The sequence below is a fragment of the Oryctolagus cuniculus genome, chromosome 1 (genome assembly GCF_051225735.1).
Source record: "Oryctolagus cuniculus isolate XC-2025 breed Fujian yellow rabbit chromosome 1, ASM5122573v1, whole genome shotgun sequence".
Classification (NCBI taxonomy): domain Eukaryota; kingdom Metazoa; phylum Chordata; class Mammalia; order Lagomorpha; family Leporidae; genus Oryctolagus; species Oryctolagus cuniculus.
Window position 1 is genome coordinate 137,006,905 of NC_142867.1, and position 25,687 is coordinate 137,032,591.

At 50.8% G+C, this 25,687-nt stretch overlaps 2 protein-coding genes across 2 annotated transcripts in view; both read left to right on the plus strand.

The window, feature by feature from the left end:
• The window catches only part of LOC149128653 (uncharacterized), a 133,971-nt gene extending 121,339 nt beyond the window's left edge, over positions 1 to 12,632 (plus strand). Inside the window, exon 4 of the transcript XR_016222786.1 lies at positions 12,307 to 12,632. The gene's annotated coding sequence lies outside the window, so the exon portion shown is untranslated. The remainder of the gene's footprint in view (positions 1 to 12,306) is intronic.
• Positions 12,633 to 18,542: 5,910 nt separating this feature from the next.
• LOC127487609 (NUT family member 2G) lies at positions 18,543 to 24,627 on the plus strand. The gene is made up of 6 exons (XM_089306493.1): positions 18,543 to 19,248; positions 21,063 to 21,191; positions 22,116 to 22,255; positions 22,684 to 22,976; positions 23,237 to 23,353; positions 23,797 to 24,627. The coding sequence occupies exons 1-6, from the start codon at positions 18,551 to 18,553 to the stop codon at positions 24,625 to 24,627; spliced, it is 2,208 nt and encodes a 735-aa protein (XP_089162619.1). The 5' UTR covers positions 18,543 to 18,550.
• The last annotated feature ends 1,060 nt before the right edge of the window (positions 24,628 to 25,687 follow it).

A 25,687-nucleotide genomic window follows, 5' to 3' on the forward strand; every position in this document is an offset into this window, starting at 1 on the left:
GCCTCGGGGCGGGCGCCGGGAAGCCGCAGGGATAAGAGAAACAGAAGTTTAGAAGTAAAATGAGAGAAATAGGAATGCTGGAAGATAGAAGTAAAATGGGAGAAATAGGAATGCCCACAGATAGAGAAATAGAGAAATAGAAAGGCCTCCCCACAACATGGCAATGAGAGAGCTTGGATTCGGTCTGCCTGATTAGTGAGGCGATGAGCACCCGCGGGCGGCTAGCAACTTACGCGCCGCAGGTCACTGAAGACAGGCACGAATTAACATCAATAAGGCCTCCCCACAACACTGCAATGAGAAGGCTTGGATTCGGTCTGCCTGATTAGTGAGGCGATGAGCACCTGCGGGCGGCTAGCAGCTTATGCGCCGCAGGTCACCGAAGACAGGCACGTTATCAACACTAATAAGTCTCCCCCACAATATGGCAATGAGAAGGCTTGGATTCGGTCTGCCTGATTAGTGAGGCGGTAAGCACCAGCAGGTGGCTCGACCAGAGTATGAGCCGCAGGTCACCGAAGACAGGCACGCATCAGCGCCTAAAAACCTCCTCACAACATGGTGAAGAGAGGACCCGGATTCGGTTTGCCTGATTGATAGGACTTGTAAGAACCTGTGGCAACTCTAGCAAGTAGAGCAGAGTGTCAGAGTGTGTGCCGCGGGACACCGAAGACAGGCGCGTATCAACGCCAAAAAATAAAAAGAAAGGGGGATCTGTGGGGAGCAGCTCGGACTGGACTGAGTTACTGGAATTAAGACTTGTTCTGTGCATCTGCTCTCCCACAATATGGCGCTGGGAGAGGAGAAAACAGCTTCTACCCAGCTGCCTCCAGTTCAACCAATAAACTGTAGGACTTGCTCCTGATTGGAGGAGAGTGGCGTGCTCGGCGTGTGGGCAGCCGAGTTGGGATTGGCGGAGGAGGACTATAAAGGAGGAGAGAGACGGCATGCACCAGGAACATCTAAGGGGAACATCTAAGGGGAACACCTGTGCAGCCCCCGAGAGAGCCGGCCGGCGGTGTGCCGCTCCCCTGCGGAAGTGGGGAATGTGGCAGGGGGAACCGCCCTTCCACGGAGGTGGAAGGGACAGTAGCCACCCCGGGAAGAACCAGCAGCAAACCCGGGGAGGGCCGAGCAGACGAAAGAACAGCGCAGGGTTCAGTGTCATTCCTCCACGAAGAGGGGGAGCGACAAAAGCCCTAAATCTGCAGCCCAATATCAAATTATTATAACATTGGGAAAACTCTGCAAGACATCTGCATAGGCAAAGAGTTTTTGGAAGACTCCAGAGGCACAGGCAGTCAGAGCCAAAATCGACAGATAGGATTGCATGAAACCGAGGAGCTTCTGTACTGCAAAAGAAACACTTAACAAAGTGAAGAGGCAACCAAGAAAATGGGAGTCAATATTTGCAAACTATACAGCCAATAAAGGGTTAACATCCAGAAGCTATAAAGAGTTCAAGAAATTCAACAACAGGGCCTGGCACCATGCCTCACTTAGTTAATCCTCTGCCTGTGATGCCGGTATCCCACATAGGCACCGGGTTCTAGTCCCAGTTGCTCCTCTTCCAGTCCAGCTCTCTGCTGTAGCCTGGGAGTGCAGTGGAGGATGGCCCAAGTGCTTGGGCCCCTGCACCCACATGGGAGACCAGGGGGAAGTGCCTGGCTCCTGGCTTTGGATCGGTGCAGCGCTGGCCATAGCAGCTATTTGGGGGGTGAACCAACAGAAGGAAGACCTTTCTCTCTATCTCTCTCTCTGTCTGTAACTCTACCTGTCAAATAAATCAATAAATAATCAAAAAAAAAAAAAGAAACTCAACAACAAAACAAACAACCCAGTTAAAAAATGAGCAAAGGACCTAGACAGGCACTTTTCAAAAGAGGAAATTCAAATGACCAACAGACACGTGATAAAACATTCAGGATCACTAGCTGTCAGAGAAATGCAAATCAAAATCACCATGAGGTTTCACCTCACTCCAGTTACAATGGCTTTCATACAGAAATCAACAAACAACTGCTGGTGAGGATATTGGGAAAAAGGTACCCTAATCCACTTTTGATGGGAATGTAAACTGCTAAAGCCACTATGGAAGTCAGTATGGAGATACCTCAAAAATCTGAATATAGACCTACCATACAACCCAGCCATACCACTCCTGGGAATTTACCCAAGGGAAATGAAATCAGCATACAAAAGAGCTATCTGTACACCCATGTTTATTGTAGTTCAATTCACAATAGCTAAGACATAGAATGAGCCCAAATGCCCATCAACTGAAGACTGGATAAAGAAATTATGGGATATGTACACCACCGAAAACTACTCAGTGGGAAAAAAAGTATCCAAACATTTGCAATAAAATGATGACACTGGAAATCAGATTTGGTGAAATAAGCAAGTCCCAAAGGGACAAATACCATATGTTCTCCCTGACCTACAATAATTAATAAAGCATCTAAAAAGCAATCTGTAGAAGTGAAATTGGCACTCTGACAAGCAATGACTTTGAACAGCTATTGACTGCTGAAGAACAGTTTGCTTTTTTATATTTTCTTTTCTTTTACTTTCTCCTTTTTCTTCTTGCTCATACTATCTGTTGAACTTTTACCCAAAATAGAGATAATCATATGTGTAGAAAGTTAATTGAAAATAGATCTTAGTGGGGCCTGTATTGTGGCAAAGCAGGTAAAAGCGACCACCTGCAGTGCCATCACCCTATACAGGTGCCGGTGTGAGTCCCAGCTGCTCCACTTCTGATCCAGCTCTATGCTATGGCCTGGGAAAGCATTAGAAGATGGCCCAAGTCTTTGGGCCCATGCACTTGCATGGGAGACCTGGAAGAAGCTCCTTTCTCTTGGCTTCAGATGGGCATAGCTGTGGCTGCTGTGCCCTTCTGGGGAGTGAACTGATGGATGCAAGACCTCCCTCCCTCACTCTCTCTTTCTCTCTGCCTCTACCTTTCTGAAACTGCCTTTCAAATAAATAAATATTTTTTAAAAAAAGAAAATACATCTTAGTAAAAAAAAAAAACAAGAGTGAAAATGAGAGAGGGAAGAGGAATGGGTGTGGGAGCATTGGTTGGAGGTAGGCATGGTATGAAGAATTACCGTGTGCCTAAAGATGTAACTGAGATGTATGAAGTTTGCAACTGCAAAACTGTATAGTTCTAAATACAATTACACAGACCTACTTCTAAGGGTAGAGTTTAAAAACTTACTATGGGACCCCAAACCCACTTAAGTCAGATGGGAAAAATAGCATTTTGAATGTTAGAGTGAGCATGAAAATAGGATTATATGATAAAGTGATCATATAGATAGGACTAAGTGTTAAAGTGATCATATAAATAAGACTAAATGTTTGAAAATAATAGAATCAAAAAAGAGTGAATGCACCAACATGGGAAGCAGTCCATACAGCAGACTCATAGAATGACAATCACTTCAAATAACACTCTGACCTCAGGATCAGCTCTTAAGGCATTGTGGTCTATCTGAAATGCCCAGGGGAGCCATTTCAGGCATGGAAAGCCAAAATACTGTGGCAAAAAGTATCCCACATGAAGGACTTCTGTGGACGAGACCGCAGCAGAAAGAAGTGGTCATCAAAGAAGGATGCACTTTACTCTGAAGGGAGGAGAGAACTTCCACTTCACCCATGGCCTTGTTTAAATATGGAAGGAGTCAGTGGATTCAAATGGCTTCCACAGCATAGGCAGTTCATGTAAAGAACCTCGGGTTATCACTGACATCATTCATAAGTGTTAATTATTAAATTAAAAACAGGAGTCACTTTGTACTGACTTCCCATGCAGGACCTCTGTCCTCGAAGTGTTGGATTATGAGAGTTAATAGTAAAACTTGATCACAAAATCTACCTCACTTTAATGTATTAAGTGGAGGACACCATCTATGTATCATAAGCTATAGTAATGTCTAAGTGATCACAAAAGACACAGCATTCTTGGGATCTTCTCCAAAGTCAGCTCTCTCAAAAATATATATATACAGATAAGTCTAATCTCAGAAAGGTTTAATTTTATTGAATTAAAAAGTAATTTTTTCTCTTATTGTAAAATCAAGTCTGTTGGTGTTCAATTGCACAGCAGAGTAATAACAGTTAACCATAACATATTGTACTTTCCTAAATAGCTAGAAGAAAGACTTCTGAATGTACACACTACAAAGAAACCTTGAATATATGAAGCAACAGATGCTGATTATCCTAATATGATGATTAAAATATATGTATACCAAAGTATTACGTTGTACTTCATAAATATGTTTAATCACTGTTTGTAAATAAATAAATTGTTTTCTGGAAAAAAAGAATCATGGTGAATGAAATGTATACCTTTGGTTTTAGAGTAGAAAATAGTTCTGCCATATTCCATAGAAGATATAACAGTGTTTAGAGAATGAGAAGTCCAACCATTGTTAATTGATGTTAACCAAAGTGATTTAAATAATCAAAGAGTTTGTTTTCCAAACATGTTTAACAAAATTTCTCAGAATACCCAGTGCATTAACAAGCATCCAAGGAAGATGAATTTGCATAGAATATATTTCAAAATTATTTGCCATAGAGTCTTTTAATTTAAATTTTTTAAAGATTTTCTTTCTGTATGTGAGGAATAGAGTTACAGACAGTGAGAGGGAGAGACAGAGAGAAAGGTCTTCCCTCCATTGGTTCATTCTCCCAGATGGCTGCAATGGCTGGAGCTGTGCTGATCCAAAGCCAGGAGCCAAGTGCTTCCTCTGGGTCTCCCATGAGGGTGCAGGGGCCCAAGCACTTGGACCAACATTTACTACTTTCCCAGGCTGCAGCAGAAAGCAGGATCGGAAGAGGAGCGGCCAGGACTAGAACCAGCACACATATAGGATGCCGGTGCTGCAGGCAGAGGATTAACCCACTACGCCATGGCACTGGCCCGGCATCTTCTAATTTTAATTTGCAATGACTTTCAGAAGATAGGAGTATACACTGCACACTGGTACTCACGATGATAATTTTTTATTTTTTAATAAATTACTTACTTTCAAGCAGAGAGCAAGACAGAGAGAGAGAGAAAGAGAGACAGAGAAGGAGATCACCTCCCATTCATTGATTCACAGCCTAAACGCCTACAATGACCAGAACTGGGCTGCAGCCAAAGCTGAGAACCAGGAATTTAAACTAGATCTTCCACATAAGTGACCCATCGCCTGCCCCCTCATAATAGTTACTGGTATGTGACAAATTGGAGGGCCACAGTACTCAAATACTTTATACTTGATGTTTCTTTAAAAATATTTTACTGGATAAAGTGAATATTTCAATGAATGGGCTTTGAGTAGAGCATACAGCCCTCAATGTGGTGGGCCTCATCCAATCACTTGATAACCTTAATAGTACAGGGACTGACCTCTCCTGGACAAGATGGAATTCATCCTGCAAATGGCCTTTGGATTTGAATTTTAACACTGACCCTTTCCCAGGCTTCCTGCCTACCAAATTACCTTGCCAATGTTGAACCTGCCAGCCTCCTTAAAACAGAACTCTGTGTACATCCTACCCATTGTTTCACAGAAAAACTCTAATGTAGTGACTAAGATTCTAGGATCTTCTGTCTCTAAAACTGGCACATAAGGTATTTATTCACCCAGTCATTGAGCAATACTGCTTAGAACTAAACCCAGAAGAAAAGTGTTCTTTTATACAAAGAAGATACCTTGAGCTTTGGCTAAATTAATAACAAAATCTTAAAGTTAGCTTGATTGATATCCATCATTTATAAGGAGGTAAAGTATATTATTATTTTTTGAAAAATAAAATGTTTAGGGTTGGGTGTTTAGAATATTGGTTCAGACTCCTTTTGAGTCACTTGAGTCCCACATTGGATTGTCCAAGTTCTAGCTACACTCCTGATTTCAGCTTCCTGTTAATGCACACACTGGGAGACAGACACTGATGTCTAAGTACTTGCATCTCTGACACTCACATGAGACACCAAGACTGAGTTTTTAGCTCCTGCTTCAGCCTGCCCCATAACTGACTTATTGGTATGTGGGAAGTGAACCAGTGGATGAGACATCTCTCTCTTGCTCCTTCATGTGTTAATACATGCTTCGTGCAGACACTGTGATGGTTGTTCTGCAGGATTCTCAGATGACTACCTAGATCTGCTCCCATGCTGCAGGTTTGCACCCTGCACCAGAAAGATTTTAAGTACTCAGTTTGCACTGAGGCAGTTTAATGATGAGTTCTTAGGAGAAACAGCAGGGGGCCCATGATGCTCACCTCTCCTAATACAAAAAAGTGCTATATCCCTGCTTGTGGGGGAGGAGCAGAGAGAAATGACATCTGCACTAGGGGAATGGGAAGTGCCATCTGGTAGGACTAGGAGTCAGAATGCCTAAAATTCGGACAGGTTCTTGCCATATTCACTGCTCCAAGTACTTTAGACAGATGGACTGCGATCATCACAACCTGTGGATGTCAGACTATTATCCTGTTCTATAGGACACACGGATTCAGAGGTTTGCTCAGCTCACCAAGGTCACATGGCCGACACTGGGGCCTTCAGGTTTTCACCCTACAATCCAGCCCAGGAGCCAGTATCTTCACCTGGGACAGGTTGCTCCTTGAAGAACATTCCTGGGGTCCAGTGCAGTGGAGACCATTCATACAGCATGTGACACCTCTGCTGCCTCCACTGGGAAGAAGCTACTCAACAGTCAGGAGCCACCCAGGGGAATGACCCAACAAGCCAGGCCTGGTCCTGCGCAGCTGTTGCCATCTCAGCCTTCTCCGCACAGGCAGGACACCCCAGCACCCACTGACAGTTCCCAAACGGGGACAGGCCTGATCCCTGGGCTTCCTCCAGGGCATCGGCCACCACAGCTGATTATATTTCTGGAGTATTCAACTGAAAAGTCCAGGCTTCCTTACACATTCCACTTCTCATATGGGGTCCTCATGAATTACTGCTCCAAGGACAGGTGGATCTTGCACTGTGGGAAGGATGTGGACCACTGAGCCCACGCTGACGTCCCCCAGTGCTCCCTTTGACTTGAGGCACAGGAGGACAGTTAGGGAAGGAAGGAAGAAAGGAAAGTATCCTGTGTCCATGCCCTGATTCTGTGACCTCTCTGCAGGCGTACACCTTCCGGATAGGTTAACGCCGGCGAGACCTCGGAGACACCAGACGCGTTTATCGGCTTTTCAGCTTCCACTTTATTTTTCAGCAGACTCGCGTTACATGTCGCGAACGCCCGCCCTGTTACCGGCATTCATTCACAACTCCTTCATTCACCACTCCCGCTTACTACTGGCGTTCATTCACAGCTCCCGCCTGTTACCGGCGTTCATTCATAACTCCCGCCTGTTACCGGCGTTCATTCATAACTCCCGCCTGTTACCGGCGTTCATTCACAACTCCCGCCTTTTACCAGCGTTCATTCATAACTCCGTCTTTTACCAGCGTTCATTCATTCCTCCGTCTTTTACCAGCGTTCATTCGCTCCCCCCGCCCACCGTCCACCTATTTATATATATCATTCACGGAAAACATGTTACCAACTAAGTGTGGGAAACATGCAATAACAGGATGCTTAAAGTCAAAACAGGATCTTGCAATTAGCAACGGGCAGGGTGGAAAAAGCCCAGCACTAAAGTTCTTGTGCTTGTACATGTCGGGAGGGGCACAGCTGGCCAGGCTGTCCCGTTCCCCGACACCTCTCCACACTGGGACAAAGTTGGTCTACTTCTCCATCCTGATCCTGGTGAGGAGCACACTCAGAATCAGGAGCCAGGCACAAAATCTAAAGCAGGCTCCTGGGAAGTCAGAGACACCGTAGCCTCAGCTGGCGCTCACCTGATCAACTGGACTGAAGAAAGTTAATGAGCTCCTGCCACCCAGTGATACACACTTCAAACTGAGTTGAGCTTTCCAAGGTGCAGACATCCTGAGCCTTCAGAAAAGGAAGAGTATTTCTGGAAAACACGACCCACTGACACACAGAAGCAACTCCATACCTTCAGCACTAGGGACACAGGGGAGGCTCTTCTGAGCTTAGGAGACTCTCAGGTTTCTGTGGAGACAGGTGGCTAAGAAATGGTGACTCAGTTGAGTTGCCTGATGCCTAACAGTATGCACCACCTGGGGTGGGGACAGATGTTAGCAGGTCAGTCTCAAGACCTAGCCCCTGGGGAAAGGTGTCCTTGTGCCCTGTCTGTGCTCCCTAGAGAAGCAAGCAGAGCCTGAGGCTGCCTAGCTCACTGCCAGGGTGTCCGTGTTAGAGTAAAAGGATGGGCCCATCCCACCTCCTATCTAGAAAATCTCACAAATCTAGGACTACTGCCCACTATGTGGACAACTCCTGGATAACTTCTGCCCTGCATGGCCTCAGTCCATTAGATACCCCATCTGGGAACAGATTCCTGGAACACAAACATGCTAACAGATTGCCCTACTGCCAATGGCACATTCTTGAACTCGTCCACATAAGGAAGTGATAAAAATCCACATGGATTTGAATCTTTGACCCTTAAAGATGAACCAACCCACATAGGAGCAACGCAGTGACTCAGAATGAGAAGGATCCATGGTCACACACAAGTGCACACAGCCTTGGATGCAGCTTTGATGATTAGCTTGGTCTCTAAGGCACACACCCACTGTCACCCAAATATTCTTACTGCACACATATCTCGGGTCATACATGTTGTAAGCAAGCATGCAGGGTTAGGCAAGAGGGGCAACAGGAGCAGGGGTAGAAATTATGGACCTGCTCCCCAACAACAATTTGTTTTCCAAAGGACGCCCAAGGAAGGCATATCTTGCATCACTGTGCTCAGAGACAGCCTGCCCACCACCAACAGTCCAAGTGGCAACAAAGCAGTAGGAGTGGGGTCTATACATACAGAGTAGTAAGATGCACATACTCACATAGGCAGGGCCCTCCTATTCCCCATTGCTACATGCTGGAGGGGCCTTTGGAGCACAAAAAGATCTCCTCTTCCCCAGGGACCCCTTGGAGATCAGGGGTCATAAAAGCAGCCTTCTGAGACCTCTGAGCGACTCTGTGTTCCTCTAGATTAGGATCAAGAACCAAGCCGTTCAAGAATCCTCTGACCCTGTCATTCCCTGTTCAGCACGTGTGCATCATTTCATCCAGGTTTAACGATCTCACCAGCAAACAGATAAAAATAGCAAATTTCGTGTATTAGCACTGATAAAAATTCCAATGTCTTGCTTTTTCTATTACACTGCTTTGTGGTGTCATGGCTGGCACTTTATTCTTCGTTGTGCATTTCTAATGGCTTCTATATTTGCCAGTTTTCTGTGCCTACTGAGTAACACACACTTTCCTCCACCCTGCATCCTGGAGCACCACAGCTGGTCTCTGGCAAACATCCTCTGTTGGGACCATCCTCACCTCAGTGGGATGTGCAGATTTGTAAGCTTTCCTAGTAACAACTTACCAGGAAGAACAGAAACAATGTCTAGGTCTTCTGAAAGTCCCGTAAGGTGGGGGTGGTCATGGGGGAGAACAGATTCAAAGAGGATTTCTTTAAACCTGTAAGGGTTACAAGAAAGAGGACAAACTCTAGTCTCCAACAGCAATCCCTCAGGCTGAAACCTAGGTTCCTGAAGTTACTAATCCATCAGAGAGACCCACCCAGCATGACTGGCACTGTATGCACATCCTCCCAGCATCTCTGAGCATCAGATCAGACATCAACCTGGGCTGGGCATCTGTGTTTCCCATCTGACAGGTTCCTAATGGGGTCTGACATATCTGCACATACCATATACCACCTCTGGGCTGTATAACTGGAAGGCACAAGAGGAAAGCCTAAAGAATTCCAGTCATGAATAATGGGGATTTGTTGAAACTAGAATGCCCACCTTCTGACAGTAGTGGAAACGTGAGCTGGGCTAGCAAAGTCCTTGGGGGAAGCCCAATCAGCATGCTAATCAAACAAATCACTAGTCCTAGAGCGTGGGTGGGAGATCTGTGGCAAGGACAACCCCAATGGGGGAATCACAAAATACCAAAAGGACATAAAGAGATTAGAGCATTGGGGAATGTATTTCTAAAAGTCATATAAAAGCAAGCAGGGCCCTCATAAGATGGAGAAAACTAAAGCGATACACCATATAGCAAGAGAAAACCACTCTTCTTCTAAGAATGACCACATGAGGGTCTCAGACAGCAGGATAAGGCCAGTACTCAATCCATGCCCCAAACTGGGTCCCTGTGAATTGCCAAACAGCCTTGCTGCAGACACCACACAATAGCTTTCTTCATTGCGTAAAGAGATGGCCCAAACCTGAGTGCAGCACTAACTCAGCACACCTGAACGCCTCTTGAGTGTGCACTCTTAGATTTCCTGTAAAGAACAATGCTTCTCTGCTGACCTTTTGTCTCATCTTGAATCTTCCTTTCATTGGAGACAAACACCTGGACCCAGCTACCCCACAAACTGATCTGTAAATACCAATCTACCCTCACCTACTAAGGAGATGCTCCAAACATGAACCAGGAAACTGAGTCTACAAACTTGAGACACTGGGCTCCCAGTGATCAGCAAAATCACAAGTGAACAGGACTCCATGTGGTCTGCTAATGATCCAGTCTTCTCTTAAATATAAAGGTTACGGGCCAGCACTCTGCATATCAGGTAAAGCCACTGCCTAGAGAGCCACCATCCCATATGGGCACTGGTTTGAGTCCTGGCTACTCCATTCCAATCCAGCTCTCTGCTATGGCCTGGGAAATCAGTGGAAGATGGCCCAAGTCCTTGAGCCCCTGCACCCACATGGGAGCACTGAAGGAGCTCCTGGCTTTGGACAGGCGCGGCTCCGGCCGTTGTGACCAATTGGGGAGTGAAGCAGTGGATGGAAGACCTCGGTCTCTCTGCCTCTCCTCTCTCTGTGTAACTCTGACTTACAAGTAAATAAATAAATCTTTAAATAATATGAAGGTTATTGCTCAGGTTCACCATACCCAAGTCAAGAAGCTGCTGAGCCTACCCTTACCAATCAACAGATATCCTCATGACTCTGTTATATCTAAGCTCTTACACATTCATAGGCACACTTCCAAGTGCCTCCTCATGTTACTAAGGGTCTATGAACTGCTCCTGCTGACTTAATCGTGTTGCATTGAAGTGTGTCCCTCAACCAGAGGATGCTCCCATCCCATGCATCTGGAGAGAGTAACAAAAAATGGCCTTTCTCTCCTACTCCTCAAGAATGAGTGCGAGGTCTCAGGTTTTGTAACCAGAGAGCAGGATTTCTTCAAGAGGGGGACACAGGAACAGGAGCAGAGACTCTGAAGGAGTTCATCCCTCACTGGCTGTTTTTCAGAGCACTCTGAGGAAGGTTCATCTTGCAACACTGTACTCACAGGGGGCCAGAACTCCACTAAGGAGGAAAGCTGCAAGTCACTTCTGGAATAGACAATGTACTAGGGTGTATGCTGCTGAAACAGGAAGTGCCTCCAGCTCCTCATGTTGTACATGTTGGATGTTTATTGCAAGGCAGCCCGCTGTTTCCTTGTCACATACACACACACACACACACACCAAGAAAGCTATGCTTTGATAAGCTGTTGGTCAGCCGGCAACAAACCTAAAAGTATACTTTGTGTCCAAATGCACCTCTCTGTGTGTGTCTGTGTGTGCACCCATGTCATGCAGTCTGTGTTTAATAATATTCCTCCTGGGGATATAACAAAGTCTTGATTGGTGATGTCTACTTGATTTAAATATCCCAGTATACTAACTACAAGCTAGCAACCTAATGCCAGTGAACACGGAGGTGGCAAGAGACAGGAAGGAAGCTTCTCTGACCCACCTCAAGCACACCTACATTCCATCGTAGAAATCTGTCTCTCCCAGCTGTATCACTGGAGGTGTGCTGGCCACCTTCATACTGTCAGCTCCCATACCTCTTTCCTGAGGGATCTGAGCTCAAATCCCTCTGAGCTCAAGCTGCCTGAACAGGAAAGGATGAAAGGACAGACAACTAACTCTTCATTCTTATTCCCCTGCTGCTCTCCACCAGTGATGGGAAGGGGTATGTATATAACTTTGGTAGCTTTCTCATTCTGTGATGGGGATAACTCGGAGGCCCATCTCCTGCACTGGCTACCAGAGTTTCCCAGCTGGAATCAACCCAAATTATTAAAAGAGGAAATTTGCTGCTCACTCACACATTTGGGATTCTTTTGCATTCCCTGCCTCATTTCCCCATTCCTCTACTGTTCTTTTGCCTCCAAAATAAGCTTACATTCATTTCTTTGTCTCTAGGTCAGTTCCTAGGGGAATTCAAACTAAGCCCACAAAGAAAGAGCATGGACAGTTCTACTGCAAGACTGGTGGACCAAGCTGGAGCCAGAAACTCAATTCAGATCCCCAACCACGGGTGGTAGGAACCAACTTCTTGAATCGTCAATCTTGTCTCTCAAAGTATGCATTTACAGGAAACTGGAATCAGAAGCCACAGGCACGCGCATCTACTTGATAAAGCTAACTACAGTACTTTCTAGTAGTCCTTGAAACGCATAATTTTGCTCTAATAAAACGATCTTTTGTGTGCTTGAAAGAAAAAACACCCTCAATAAAGACAATATCAAACACGTTCCCTGAATTCCTACAGGCACCGGAACACCCACTTTCAGATACAACACACTTTCAGATACAACCACCCCACAATTCTCACACGGCCAAATAAACAAGAAAATCAACATGCTCTAATGCACACACTGACCCCCAAACCGTGCACACACCCTTATCGGTGTGCAGTGAGTGGCACTGATCTAACAGGTGAGCAGCACAGAAGTCACAAACCATACAGTGTACAACCTCCTTTATTGTTAATTTCATGCACACAAGGTGTAGGCAAGGCATCCGTGATTTGACACCGGACTGGGAACTACAGTTACTATTCAACTGAGGCAGGCTGTTCACATCACTGACGCCTCTCCGTACTGAACCTGAGTGCTCCACTTCTCCTCAGCTGCACCACGTGCACAGGTCACACAGGACGCACCTGAGGACGGCACGCACTGGCAGCAGCCCGCGCTGCCTGCTGGACTGCATCAGGGTCTTCCGTCCCGAGGAGGCGTCCCCAGCCTCAGCCTTGCTCAGAGTGCTAGCGACACCGGCGGGACACACTCAGGGTCCTCTGCGGTATTAAAGCCCCCTCACGTCAGGTTCAGGCACCGTCAGAACACGGGGAGCGCCCAGCCAGGACCGGCACCAAATTCTGCGGTATAGCCGCTCGCTCGCTCTGCAGCCAGCTGGCCACTCGGGCCGCTGGGCCGCACAGACCAAGGGTGAGCCCACCGCACAGCGGGAACGATCACAAAGTGCAATAACCGCTCGGCAAGACTGGGGCTGGGGGGTCCATTACCTTCTAAGTAACGGACTCTCGGGACGCCGCCATGGCCGCGATTCCGTGGGCGTGCGCTCTCCTCGCGCCTGCGCATCACCTGGGTTGGACGCCCGCAACGGATGCTGGGAGACGTTGGAGGCAACTGGAGCACGCCGGGAACCCGGCGCGCCCAGAGAGGGCGTGCGCATGCGTGCGGAGCGCGCCACAGAGGTAGGCATGCAGGGAGGCAGTATGAGATCTAGAAAGTTTTTTGAGGTTTTTCCGCAACGAGACGAGTCCTGGAATCTTTGTGGCCGTCCCTCCATTAACCTAGCGCGTCTGAAACGACCCCTGATGGTTTGGAAGAGGGCAGACGTCCACGCAGGCACGCGCACCCCAGGGAAGGGCTCTTCCCAGGGCTGCACCCTAGAGCGAGGTCGCCTGCATTGGAGTCAGCGCTTGCAGCCTCTCCGGACTGCAGGTCTCTGAGGCTTGTCCGCGCCTCCCACAGACGCTGCCTCCTCTCTTCCCAGGCCTCCTGGGTTCCATGGAAGAGCAGTCTGGCCAAGAATATTGGACCTGGAAGCACTGAGGGACTCCAGTTCTTAGCTCTGTTCTTAGAGTTTGTCCTCTAGTATTTACTGCACTTGGGGAATTTATATAATACAGGGAATTTTAAATAAACAGTGATTCGCAAATGCTTTCGTTGAAAATTTCTTACCATCCTAAGACGTGACCATTTGAACCACATAAAGTAAAAAATACCATGTAGTATAGGCGTAATTTTACAACAAAGAAACACTCATTCCTTAAGTTCCTGAGTACAAAACGTGGCCTCATCAACCCTGCAATATGAAGTTATTGCTTGAACACCATGTAGGGGTGCCCACGATAAAAATACAAGTCTTTGAGAAGGCTCTTAAACTTGTTTATTTTTTAAGTCACACCCCTAGGGTTTTTGTTTGTTTTGCCAGTCACCCTTACCTTGCTTGAATTGCTCCCACATTATCTTCTGAACATGGGTAGACCTCTTCCCAGTGCTTGCATGGAGAATAAAAACGTTGTTGAGTGTAAATGGGTGGTTCATGCTACAGAGGACTGAGGCTGCTAGCCCCTGGGTTATTCTCCAGGTGACTTCAATTCCAGGGCTAGGCCAAGCGGGAGCTAGGTGCATGGAACTTCAGCTCTTTTCAGGTCGCACCTGGATTCGTGAACCCAACAACTTGAGGCATCATCTGTGGTCTCCCAGGGTGCACATCGGCAGAAGGCTGGAAGGCCCAATTACTCCAGTACGTGAAGGGGATCTCTTCACTGCTAGACTCAACACCATCTGGAGTACCTGCAATATTTAAGAGCTAAAGGCCCACTTTTTCTAAATACCTATCCTACAAACCAAAGAAAGTAACCACAAGTAACACAAATTCATTCTGCACACCAGTAAAATGAACTATCAGAAACTAATTGAAAGTGTTTTCAAAAGCAAAACTCCTGTCTACATACTTTTAGATAAAAATGTACACATCTCAAAAATTTCCTGTGAAAGGAAAAGTGACCAGGATACTTTGTTGGGAGGAAGCCCCTTCCCTACGTATTCCAGTTGACTTTTGAAATACAAAAACATTTGCACGTTACAATACTCCATGAAAAGCATTAAAAGGAGAAACAGCATACATTTCACAACACACACTGTCAGTACCATAAAAGGTTGGGGAGGGGATTCCTGAGTTAGTCTGTAAGCTTCAATATCAGTCCTTGATGGACAGAGGCATTGCAACAGAGGGCATCAGAAGTCAGACTTTCCTTGGAAATGCATTTTCAGCAGTGGACAGGACTTGGGGATGCAGACTGCTTCCCTCAGGATGAAGTGCACACACTGCAACTATCTCTGATCCGCTGGTACCTCGTTTTCAGACACTTGGTCCCCTCTTCTCCCTGAGCAAGCCTGTGCTGATCACATCTTGTGTTCTGAAATTTGATGAGAAAGTGCCTCCCTGAATGTAGCTAGGAGCCTACCTTCCTCCACAGGTGGGAAGCAGGGTGGCCTAGGAACCAAGAGTAGGTATATCGATATGGAACAGAAGTTAAGGAGGAACCAAGTACAGTCGGTGTGCGGAATCAGAGACTACTTTAACACTGCCTGAGGAGCTCACATCAGCTGTTTTGCCACAGTTCAACTTCAAGAGAACCTGAGATTCTGCCCCACTGCAAGAGCCTCAGAATGTCTCCCCACCCCCACCCAGGCTGCTCTCCTGCCACCCCTCCCCCACCAGAGGAGCCTGAGCCCCACATTCCATTCCTGTTACCTTTAAACTTGCCCCAGCTGCTGCAGTTGGACCCTGAGCGGCCAGCTCACTGCTGGGTCCTGAACTTGCTTCTCTCATTGAGGAGGCTGTGCTGAGTGTCCAAGCCTGCGGGGAGAGCTTCAGGAGGTGGTAAGTCTGTAGGGGTGGGGCTGTTTAACCAGATTCCCTGCTACTACTGTAATACTTGGGAACTCACATGTGACACGTCCCCTGGGGACAAAAAACTGGACTGAAGTAGAAGAAAGAGACAGCCCTGGATGTCCACAAGGACATCCTACCTGGGGAGGCTGTGGAAGCCTACATTGAACGGACACTGCTGACTGGGGACACTACTGACCACGTACAGGTGGATAAAGAGGCCCCACGGGAAGTGTACTGATGAGTAGAAGAGACGGGAGCAAATGGATTCATTCTCTGTAAACCAGGAGAGGGACACAGGTCACTTCAGTCTGAGGGGTGTAGTGCGAGGATGGGCGGGGATGAGGTGGAGGCAGAGAGAGGGTTCAGGGTACAGCTGAGCCTACCCTTTCAGTCACAGGGAGCCTGCCCTTGAAAGGGCTCAGAGGGTTTAGACAGGGGTATCCTAGGTATTAGGATGCTGTTTTGAAACGGGCTTAGCCATGAAAATGATCAGTTAGGCTCCTTCCCCTTTACCCACTCTTCCTTGAGTGAGGCTGGAAATTACCCCAACCTCTACCTCCCAGAACCTCCCAGCTCTCTGCTTCCTCCCAGCAGTGGTTTCTTTCATTCCGGGAAAGTTGTTTTTTCTGGATTCTGCAAGGACAGGAATGGCAATTAACATCAGGCAACAGAGGGCTTGGGTTTCCCCTAAGTGGTGTGCATTGTTCCTCTTGTAGTGGAAACACAAGTCTTTCACCCAAGTCACCCTACATCTCATGGTGGGCCCCTGCCAAGGACTTTCCATAAAGATGATGGCAGTGCACGGACTCCATGTCTGTACTTCACAGACAGGTTCAGCTGGGCAGAGTGGTTGGATTCCACAGGAAGTTTCAATGAATGCTGTTTTCCACCTTTATTTTTCATAAAGCTTATTTATTTGAGTAGCAGAGTGACACAGGAGGGAGATAGTGAGGGCTTGACAAGCAATGGAAGAAGGAGAGAGGGAGGATAGAGAGGGAGAGAGGCGAAGGGAGAGACGGAGAGGGAGAGAGAGAGAAAGAAAGGGAGGGAGAGGGGGAGGAAGGGAGAGAGATATTGATATCTTCTATCCCCTGTTACTCCCCAATGTCTGAAATAATCAGAGCTGGGCAAGGTCAAAGCCAGGAACCCAGAACACTGCCAGAGTCTCCAACAAAGGACAGGAATTCATGTGCTATGTCTTCATTTTCTGCCTCCCTTCTCACATTAGCAAGAAGCTGGATCAGAAGTACAGTTTGCCAGGGCTAGAACAAGCTCCAATATGGGATGTGGACATGCCAAGTTGCAGCTTAACTCACTGTGCCCAAAAAACCACACCTGTTTTTATATTAAAGAATGGAGAGCAGCAGTTAGGAAGGTTATGTTCAATCTGAAGACACGGGTCCTGATCCTCAGACGCATGCGCCTTGTGCCTGTTGTCATTTACTGGGCTCTGTGTGGTTCCTGGTCAGAGATGTGTTCCAGTACATACTGCCCCCCCCCAACTCCCTGACTCAAGCCTACTCCTCAAGCCTTCACTTTCCATCACTGAGAGCAGAAAAAGCCTAAGGTGGGGTCTGGGCTCGGTGTTGTGCATCAGCTGGCTTTACCTAGGCCGGCTGGGCACGTGGCACCACAGCTGTATAAGTTCCCTCGCATTCCATCACTGAGAGCATAAAAAACGATCCCAGAGAGTCACCCTTTCCCTCAACCAACTCTGATATGACCCTTTAGAAACTATGAAATCCCGGACACCTCCCCAGACACCTCTACCAGTCACCACCCTGTGGACTTTCCTAACCTATGCAGCCATCACTGATTGTGTAAGGACACCATCTCAAGGGACCAACATCTACCTAGCAGTCCTGCTCTTGGGGAACACAGCTTCTAGAGTGGCCAGAGTGACCACCAGACCATGCAACCAGGGGCGGCCAATATATGCTCCCTGTGGTTTCGGCAGGGCCCTCTGAAGAGGAGTACCACCTGCTAGCAGGATGACATTAGCCTCAGAGATAACAAGGTTATGCTCATGAATCACAAGGCCATGGTAGGCCAGCCCTCTGCTGTTGCCAGTGAGTGCAGTGGAGGATGGCCCAGGTGCTTGGGCCCTGCACCCCATGGGAGACCAGGAAAAGCACCTGGCTCCTGGCTCCTGCCATCGGATCAGCGCGGTGTGCCAGCCGCAGCGTGCCGGCCACGGCGGCCTTTGGAGGGTGAACCAACGGCAAAGGAAGACCTTTCTCTCTGTCTCTCTCTCACTGTCCACACTGCCTGTCAAAAAAAAAAAAAAAAAAAAAAAAAAACAAGGCCATGGTAGGGAGAGGTTTCTTCCCAGACCTTTGACCTTCTTGTGCTAGGGTTTAAGGGAAGGGTTCCACTACGAAGTGTCAGCTAAAGAAGCCTAAGGTGGGGTCTGGGCTCGGTGTTGTGAATCAGCTGGCTTTACCTAGGCCGGGTGGGCACGTGGCACCACAGCTGTGTAAGTCCCCTGGCTTGCTGTGGAGTACTGAGGGGCCCAGTGCCACTAGGGAGGCAATGCTGATCCAGGTGTGGGGAGACACCTATAGAACTAGGAGTCACCCTGTGTGACTCTAGGGGCAGTGAGAATTCATTGTTCCATCCTGGCAATGAAGGGTATTTGAGAATTGCTATTCGAGAAGGGTATTGAGAATTGGTTCCCCTATTCCATTCACCCTTCTCCTTTGTCTCCACAGCATCTCCAGGGCTGGGAACAGCCATGATCCCGCACCCAGGCACCTCCACGTCTCTCGTCATACTGCTGCCCTTTCCCCAACCAATTCATGGCACTGCACCCCAGCCACCCTGGGGGCAGCCCCCTCTGCCCCTCCTGAATGTGGCATTCCCTCCAGGCAGCCGCCTCGTACTGCCTGCTGCCATCCCCAGGATGCCCGCAGTGGCCGGAGATGGTGGCTGCGGCCCCAATGGGGCTGGGAACGTCCACCTATTACTCCAGTTGAGGACAGGAGGGCAGCCAGTGGAGCCCCTCCACTCTCAGACCTTGGTCTACAACCAAACCCGTATCAGCCTCAATGCCCCAGGGGGCCTCTGTGTGCCAGGGCAGAACCCTGCTCCCATAGCAGTGCCTGGGTCTTCCCTACATGCTACAGTGCCTGCACCTACCATGGCGGGAACTCAGGCCAGTCAGGGGGGCTGGCCTCTGGGCCTCCCTCCTCCAGCTCCACCACCAGCTGCCCAGCTGGCCCCAATGGTCTTCCCAGTTAACAACGGGCCACCACCACAAGGGGCAGACAGGGAGCGCATCCTGCCTACTCCCAAGGCCCAAGCCTCACCAGACGACCCCTGCAACTCCACCAGCGTCTACGAGAACTTCCGGCGCTGGCAGCACTTCAAGGCCCTGGCCCGGAGGCTCCTGCCCCAGAGCCCTGACACAGAAGCTCTGTCCTGCTTCCTCATGTGAGCACCCATGCCCAGGGCCTGGGGCAGTGCATTGGGAGGATCACGGGCTGGGCAACGCAGGCTATGAGGGCTCCCAAAGGAAGACCCTGAAGGCAATCGAGAGACCACATGCAGTTCCATTGTCAGCCATGCTACCTCATGCTGCGTGTGACACGATTCCAGGGCCTTTCCCCACTGGATCTTAGCTATCCTGTGATAACATTTACATTTCCACCATTTCCAGGGTGACCCTTACAGAACACTAAAGGTCACAGCGGGTCCTGGGATCACAAGAGCCACCACTGGGGTTTGAGTCTGAGTCCACACAGCAATCCCTGTCCACCACCGGCATCGTATGCAGAGGGTCACAGACCTCAGGGACTTGATGTGAGGGGCAATAAGGAGGGAAGTCTTATACACAGCCCAACCTTCACTCTTGCTGGGACTTCCAGGAAGACAGAAGGTGGTCCGAAACCCACCCTGGGCCACGCTGGGGCCCCAACACGAGGGTCTTTCTCAGGCCAGCACTGACATCACAGCCCAGAGCCCTCATAGGGGAGGAGACGCTCGCACCCGTTCCTAGGGAGCTGAAGTTCACTGCAGCTGAACCTGCTGAGCTTGGCACAGGTCAGGCACACGCTCTGTCTCAGGAAACGACTGCGGTCATGCCGTCATGAGGAAAAGACAATGTGGTCAGGAACACAGCCACAGCCCAAACACCACGGTCCAGGCTGTGACCGGACTCTGAGCCCCTAAGGCAAGAACGCAGGCCACTGTCTGGGGGCTGGGGACCAAACAAGAGGGAGCCTTCCCCACAGTGGCACACTCCCCTTTCTTGACCACTTGGGCCTGGCTCCTCCTGTCTACCACCATCACGACAGACACAGCCACCTTGCACTGAGCAGGGCACTGTGTCCATGTCGCGCCCACCTCTGACCTCCCGGCCGCATCGGCACTCAGCCTGCAGCTGAAAGCAGTCTCCACGCCTTGGTGTTGACGTCTCCATCTCCCTGCCGCTCTGGACACTCAGCATTGCCCAGGAGGCACATCACACCCAACTCAGTCCCCACGCACTGAGCCTGGTCCCCTAATCAGGGCACAGCCTGCATGGCTCCCTTCCTTCTCCCCACTCACAGGAGCTCTGAGGTCCCAACTCCAGTGCGGCCTCTGGCCAGCAACTATAAAGCAGGTTACACGCTCAGCCCTGGGGCCAGGAACCCGCACCAGAGCCCTGGCACCCAGCTCAGATCATTCTGTGTGCTTCTCCCTTTGGGCTGCACTGCACAAGGCCACACACTGGACAGTTTCAGCCACAGATGTTCTTGTGACATGTTGGAGGCTGGAAGACTGAGCACAGGACATGGCTGGATTCAGATTCCGGTGAGGCTGCTCTTCCTGAGACAGGACCTTCCCACTGTCTTCATTTGAGAGTCAAGCTGTGGCGAGTCTTGCTTCTCCTCTAAGGACACCAGTACTATCATAGGAGCTGCAGCCTTAGCACCTCTCCTAACCCTAACTGCACCACAGACACCACCTCAGACCCCATCACACTGAGGATTAGCACTTGCACACATGTATTTAGGGCATACAAGCATCCAATTCATGCTGCACTGTGATACTGAAGCTGCAAAAGGAAGACAGAGAGGCCAGCACAGCCCTGGAAGTGGGTATCCCCCAGATGAGAGGTGCCCAGGAGGCTGGAGAGCCCACACTGGAGGAGGACACGACAGGGACAGAGGGAAGGGGAGACCCCAGCACAGTAGTCAGAGCCCTGAGCTCAGGTGGCAGGGTGGACATGTGCATTTTCACTGACTCCGGGGAATTAATTCCAGCCCCGTGCTGCGGACCCTGGCCCAGCGGAGGCCCACCATGCCGCTGGAGGAGGGCCTGCGGTTTGCCTTGCGCGAATGGCAGCACAAGAGCAACTTCGACCGCATGATCTTCTACGAGATGGCAGAAAAGTGAGTTGGGAGTCCGAGTCCCGGTGCTGTGTGGTGGAGGAGGCTGGGGAGGGAGGCTGGGCCTGAGGGGCTGGACGTGTGAGCACATGTACGCAGAGGGCCGTTCCTTGGATCAGTCCCTCCGTGGGCCCTGCTCTCCCAGGATACTGCCCCACCACCTGGATGTAGGGTTCTAGGCACTCTCCTCCCCGGGAGTCCTCCCCATCTGTGTCTGAGCTACCCAGGCTCTGACGTTCAAGGTTGAGGTGGAGCAGCCAGGGCAGCCCTTGTGGTTCCTCCCACCACGAGGACTCTGCACACGGCAAGACCTCACACCCTGGAGGGGGGTTGTGGACAGATGTGTTGTTACGGTGAAATGCCATCCCAGAATGTGCTGCAGCCCAGAGTGTGTCCTCAGGGATCTGGTGTCTCAGACACACGGCCCTGTCTGCATTTCTGCCGGTTCATGCAGTATGATAAGTTGAAACACACAGCACTCAGAGGCCATGCCCACCTCTCAGCCAGGCCTCCCATCCTCCAGCCTGCCCCTGACCCGAATACCCTGCTCCCCCTACAAGGGTCACAGTCTCGGGCTCAGGATCTTTGATTCTGAACTAGGACACAAAGAGCTTGTGATAAATGTCCTTTTGAGCAGCCTCTGGAGTCAGCCCTACTTGGGGCTCTGTGTGGGGCCAGACCAGGCATGGAAGTGGTGAGATCTGCTGTGCCTTTGTTAACTGGGCCTGTAGGGGATCAGAGACACACGTCACCTGCCCGTGCAGGGCAGACAGAGCACTGTTCCCAGCATGTTTTACCGCTGTGGGACTGACCAGACTTGGGCCTCCCTGACCCCAAGGGACACGTGCATGTATCCGCCACCAGCTGCTGCCAGAATGTTGTCAGGGCGTGGGCCCCTCACATTTGGCCTGTGTCCCCCACGCTCAGGTTCATGGAGTTTGAGGAAGAGGAGGAGATGCAGATGCAGAAGCTGGAGTGGATGAAGGGGAAACCTTGCCAGCCCCCACTGGTCTCACCAGCACTGCTTCCTCAAGGGCCCCCAGCCCCTGTGGCTGTCCAGCAGCCAGGTACAGTCTCCCGTGTCCCAACACAGTCCGTGGCAGAGGCCAACGCAACCCCAGGATCTGCTGTCCCCTCGTCTGGGCCTTTCCTTCAAGAGCAACATGTGTTCCTTTGTGCAGAATGTCCACGGGCAGCCCAGGGGCCCACATGCTTTGGGCCATTACCTGGGGATTTTTCATACCTCAGTCCTAGTGCCTCTCATCCCTTAGCTTCCCAAGGAGCCAGCAAACACTGGCCAGGATGGGATGTGGAGATAAGAACGAGGAGTGTTGGTGACAAATGTTCCACCTCTCGGCCCCATCTCCTCTCTCGGATGCTTTTGTCAGCTTCTCCTGGCCCAGCGTGACCACTCATGTCCTCCAACAACTGTCCACCCCACTGCAGCTGACATGACGCTGGAGCCCCTGCACTCACACCATGTTCCCATCCACAGGGTGTGCCCCCAGGAAGGCCAGCTCCAAGGCCCTGCCTGCCTGTCCAGTGCCACCCAGACACCAGGGGCCTCAGGACAAGACACCCAAGGAGATCCCACCAGAGGCCGTGAAGGAGTACATGGAAATCATGGACACGTTGCTGGGGCCAACACCCTTGTCCTTGGAGCCTCCCGATGGCCACCCAGAAGAGGACAGAGATGAAGCTTTCCTGGAGAATGAGGGGTCATGCCCGGACCCGGAAATGCTGTCCTACATTGACCATCTATGCTCCCAGGTGGATTTTGTCACCAAGGTGGGTTGGGATGCAGCACTGGGATGCAAGATCCAAAAAATGACCCTGCCAGGCCCTTAAGCCAAATGCAAGTTCTTCACCACTGCCTTTGTGTTCCTGAGTGAGTGAGGGAGGGAGGGAGTGAAGCTGACTGCCCACTGATGTACACCCCAGAGTGTGAACAGTGATGGGGCCGTCATTGCTCTCTGGTTCTGTTCAAGTTCCCATCATCTCAGGTGCTTCATGCAAGGATGATCATGGACATCTTGCATCTCTTCTAGGTGGAGGCCATCATTCACCCCAGATTCCTGGAAGAACTGCTTTCCCCAGATCCACAGCTGGACCTCACGGCCCTGTCCAAGGAGCTGGAGAAGGAGGAAGGGCTGACTGCTGACCAGGTAAAGGACAGAAGGTGGTCAGCAGGTAGAGCAGGCATAGCATGTAGACAGGGCAGGGAGGGGCTCCAGGAAAGCAGGGGTTTGGGGGCAGCATGCAGACAGGGCAGGGAGGGGCACCCAGAAACCAGGGGTGGGGGCTTCATATAGACAGGGCCTGGAGGGGCACCAGGAAACCAGGGGTGGGGGGACAGCAGGTAGACAGGGCAGGGAGGGGCACATAGGTAGACTCGTGGTAGAAGGGGGAACCCCAGCATGGCAGACCCAGATCATTTTGTCTCCCCCTACTCTGCTGGGGAAAAATGACTTCTTGAGGAGCTGCTTCGGGTGGGGTGCAGGTGCACACATGTGTTAAGGAGACAGAAGAGCCAGTTCCAGGTTAGGGTACAGGGCTAGAATGAGGCCCATGTGGGTGGAGGCAGAACCCCTCACACTAATGGGACCAGCCCAGAGACTCAGGCCTTTCTGCCTCCTCCCGAGTACCTGCTGTGCACTCCCTGGCCTCCCTCACACCTGGCACAGCCACTAAGGGCCTGTTTCCTCTGCAGGTGATGGCGAAGCACTGCTCTTTGAAAGAGGATGGGGCTGTGGGGGCAACCCCCAGTCATGGTGTGCCCCAACTGAACCCCAGCAATTCTGAATCTGGATCCCAACAAAGTGCGCAGAGTGACAACCAGGGCCCCCGCCTTGGGGCCAGAGCTGAGTGCTACTCCTGGTCGATGCCTTCCCAAGACCTGCAGAGACATGCTGTCCCAGACACCCCCCTGTGCAGGCCTGAGGTTAATGCTGTCTTTAGTGGACATCGGCAGTGTCCCTCACTGGGGGCCACCAAAGATGCCAGGAGTTTCAGAGGAGGACCCTCTGTTGGGGGCCCGCACACACCATTGGACAACTCCAGTGAGAACGAGGAGGAACTTCCCAGTCTCTCCTTCCTCCTGGCCTCCCAGCACCACCTGCTGCCCTTGGGCTTTGCACGGAGCAAGGCCTCTGCTGAAGACCTGCCCTGCCTTGGAGCTGGGAATCCTTGCAGAGCACCAAAACCCCTGTCTACCCACGGAAGGGACCCTAGGGGTCCCCTCCCACATGCTGCAAAGTCCAGGAAGCAAGCTCTGCAGGGAGGCCAGGGCCCTGCAAAAAAGAAGCCCTGCCCAGTGCCTCAGCTCAGGGCTTCGGGAGGGCAGGCCCAGGCTCTGGGCTCTGTGGACTCCCAGGCTCAGAAGAGGAAACGTGACCACTTGGTCACCAGGAGGAGGAAGAAGCACCATTCAGCCCACTAGGTGGCGCCAGGGCTCTGGGAGCAGCTCCTCCAGGTGCAGCCTGAAGCACATGGACCCTAACTCTGCCCTGCACCCAAAGTGCTGACCCTGCTGTTCCTCACCACAAGAGGGCGACTCTAGGAGCCCCGGGTGGAGGGACCTGGGGCAAGAGTGTGGAATCATCCCTTTGGGACTTTGTTTGTGTAAATAAAGGAAGTTACATTGGAAATCGTCTCTGCTCTGCTGCCCTCTGTCCTGGCGTCAGTGGGGAGTGGACGGTGAGGCGAGACAGACGGGGATGCCTGCTCGTGGCTGCACAGCGGCCTGACCGACGTCTCCCTCCGGGTTCACACACTTCTACCCCGGCTGCCCGTGCCCCGCACCATCACCGCCCACACAAGCCCTCATTTGCTCTGGGTCCTCTGGAGCCCCGCTGTCCTTTGTGTCCTATAAATGTCTTCCTGGGAGCTGCTTCTGAGCCTTCAGACGAGGGCCCCAGGAGCAGAGTTCGAGAACTGAGCCTGGAGTGGGCACCCTCCCGAGGGGGCTCCTTTCTGCTCCCTGAAGCAGGCTCCTGGCAGGCCTGGTCCCTCCTCAGTGTGGGTCTGGGGAGGTGGTAAGCGCTGGCCTTGGGAAAAGAGGCTGCGGCATCTGGGGAAATGGAGGCCGACAAACTGAGCAGCACTGATGGCCGCCAAAGCCAAGGGCTGTGCTTTCTCAGTCACCAGGGGGGACTGCTCACAGGGGACCTCAGCACTGCAGGAGGTCCTGGACGGCTCTGTGCCCTGGGCAGCACTGGGGGTGGCCCTCACTGGTCCTAACAGGCGGCCCCATGCTGTACCAGAAGCCGGGAAAAGGGCAGGCCAGCACGAGTCTGCTCATCAGTCGACCACAGGCAGTGGCTGGCACAGGCCTCCTGCAGACAAGAGAAGGGCTGGCTCCTGGGACACACGGGGGCAGCTGAGGCCCTTCGCAGCCCCTGCAGTTTCTGTGAAGGCGTCCTGGGCTGGGAGGAAAGAACCTGGGCGGCCCCACGGGGGCTCTCAGGACCTGACTCCTACCCTAGACAGGCTCTGCAGTG

Bases quoted from the DNA above. Each gene is read 5' to 3' on its own strand.
- LOC127487609 (XM_089306493.1), top strand. From the start codon at position 18,551: ATGATCCCGCACCCAGGCACCTCCACGTCTCTCGTCATACTGCTGCCC. The intron at 19,249-21,062 runs GTGAGCACCCAT...AATTAATTCCAG, and splicing joins GCTCTGTCCTGCTTCCTCAT to CCCCGTGCTGCGGACCCTGG. The intron at 23,354-23,796 runs GTAAAGGACAGA...TAATGGGACCAG, and splicing joins AAGGGCTGACTGCTGACCAG to CCCAGAGACTCAGGCCTTTC.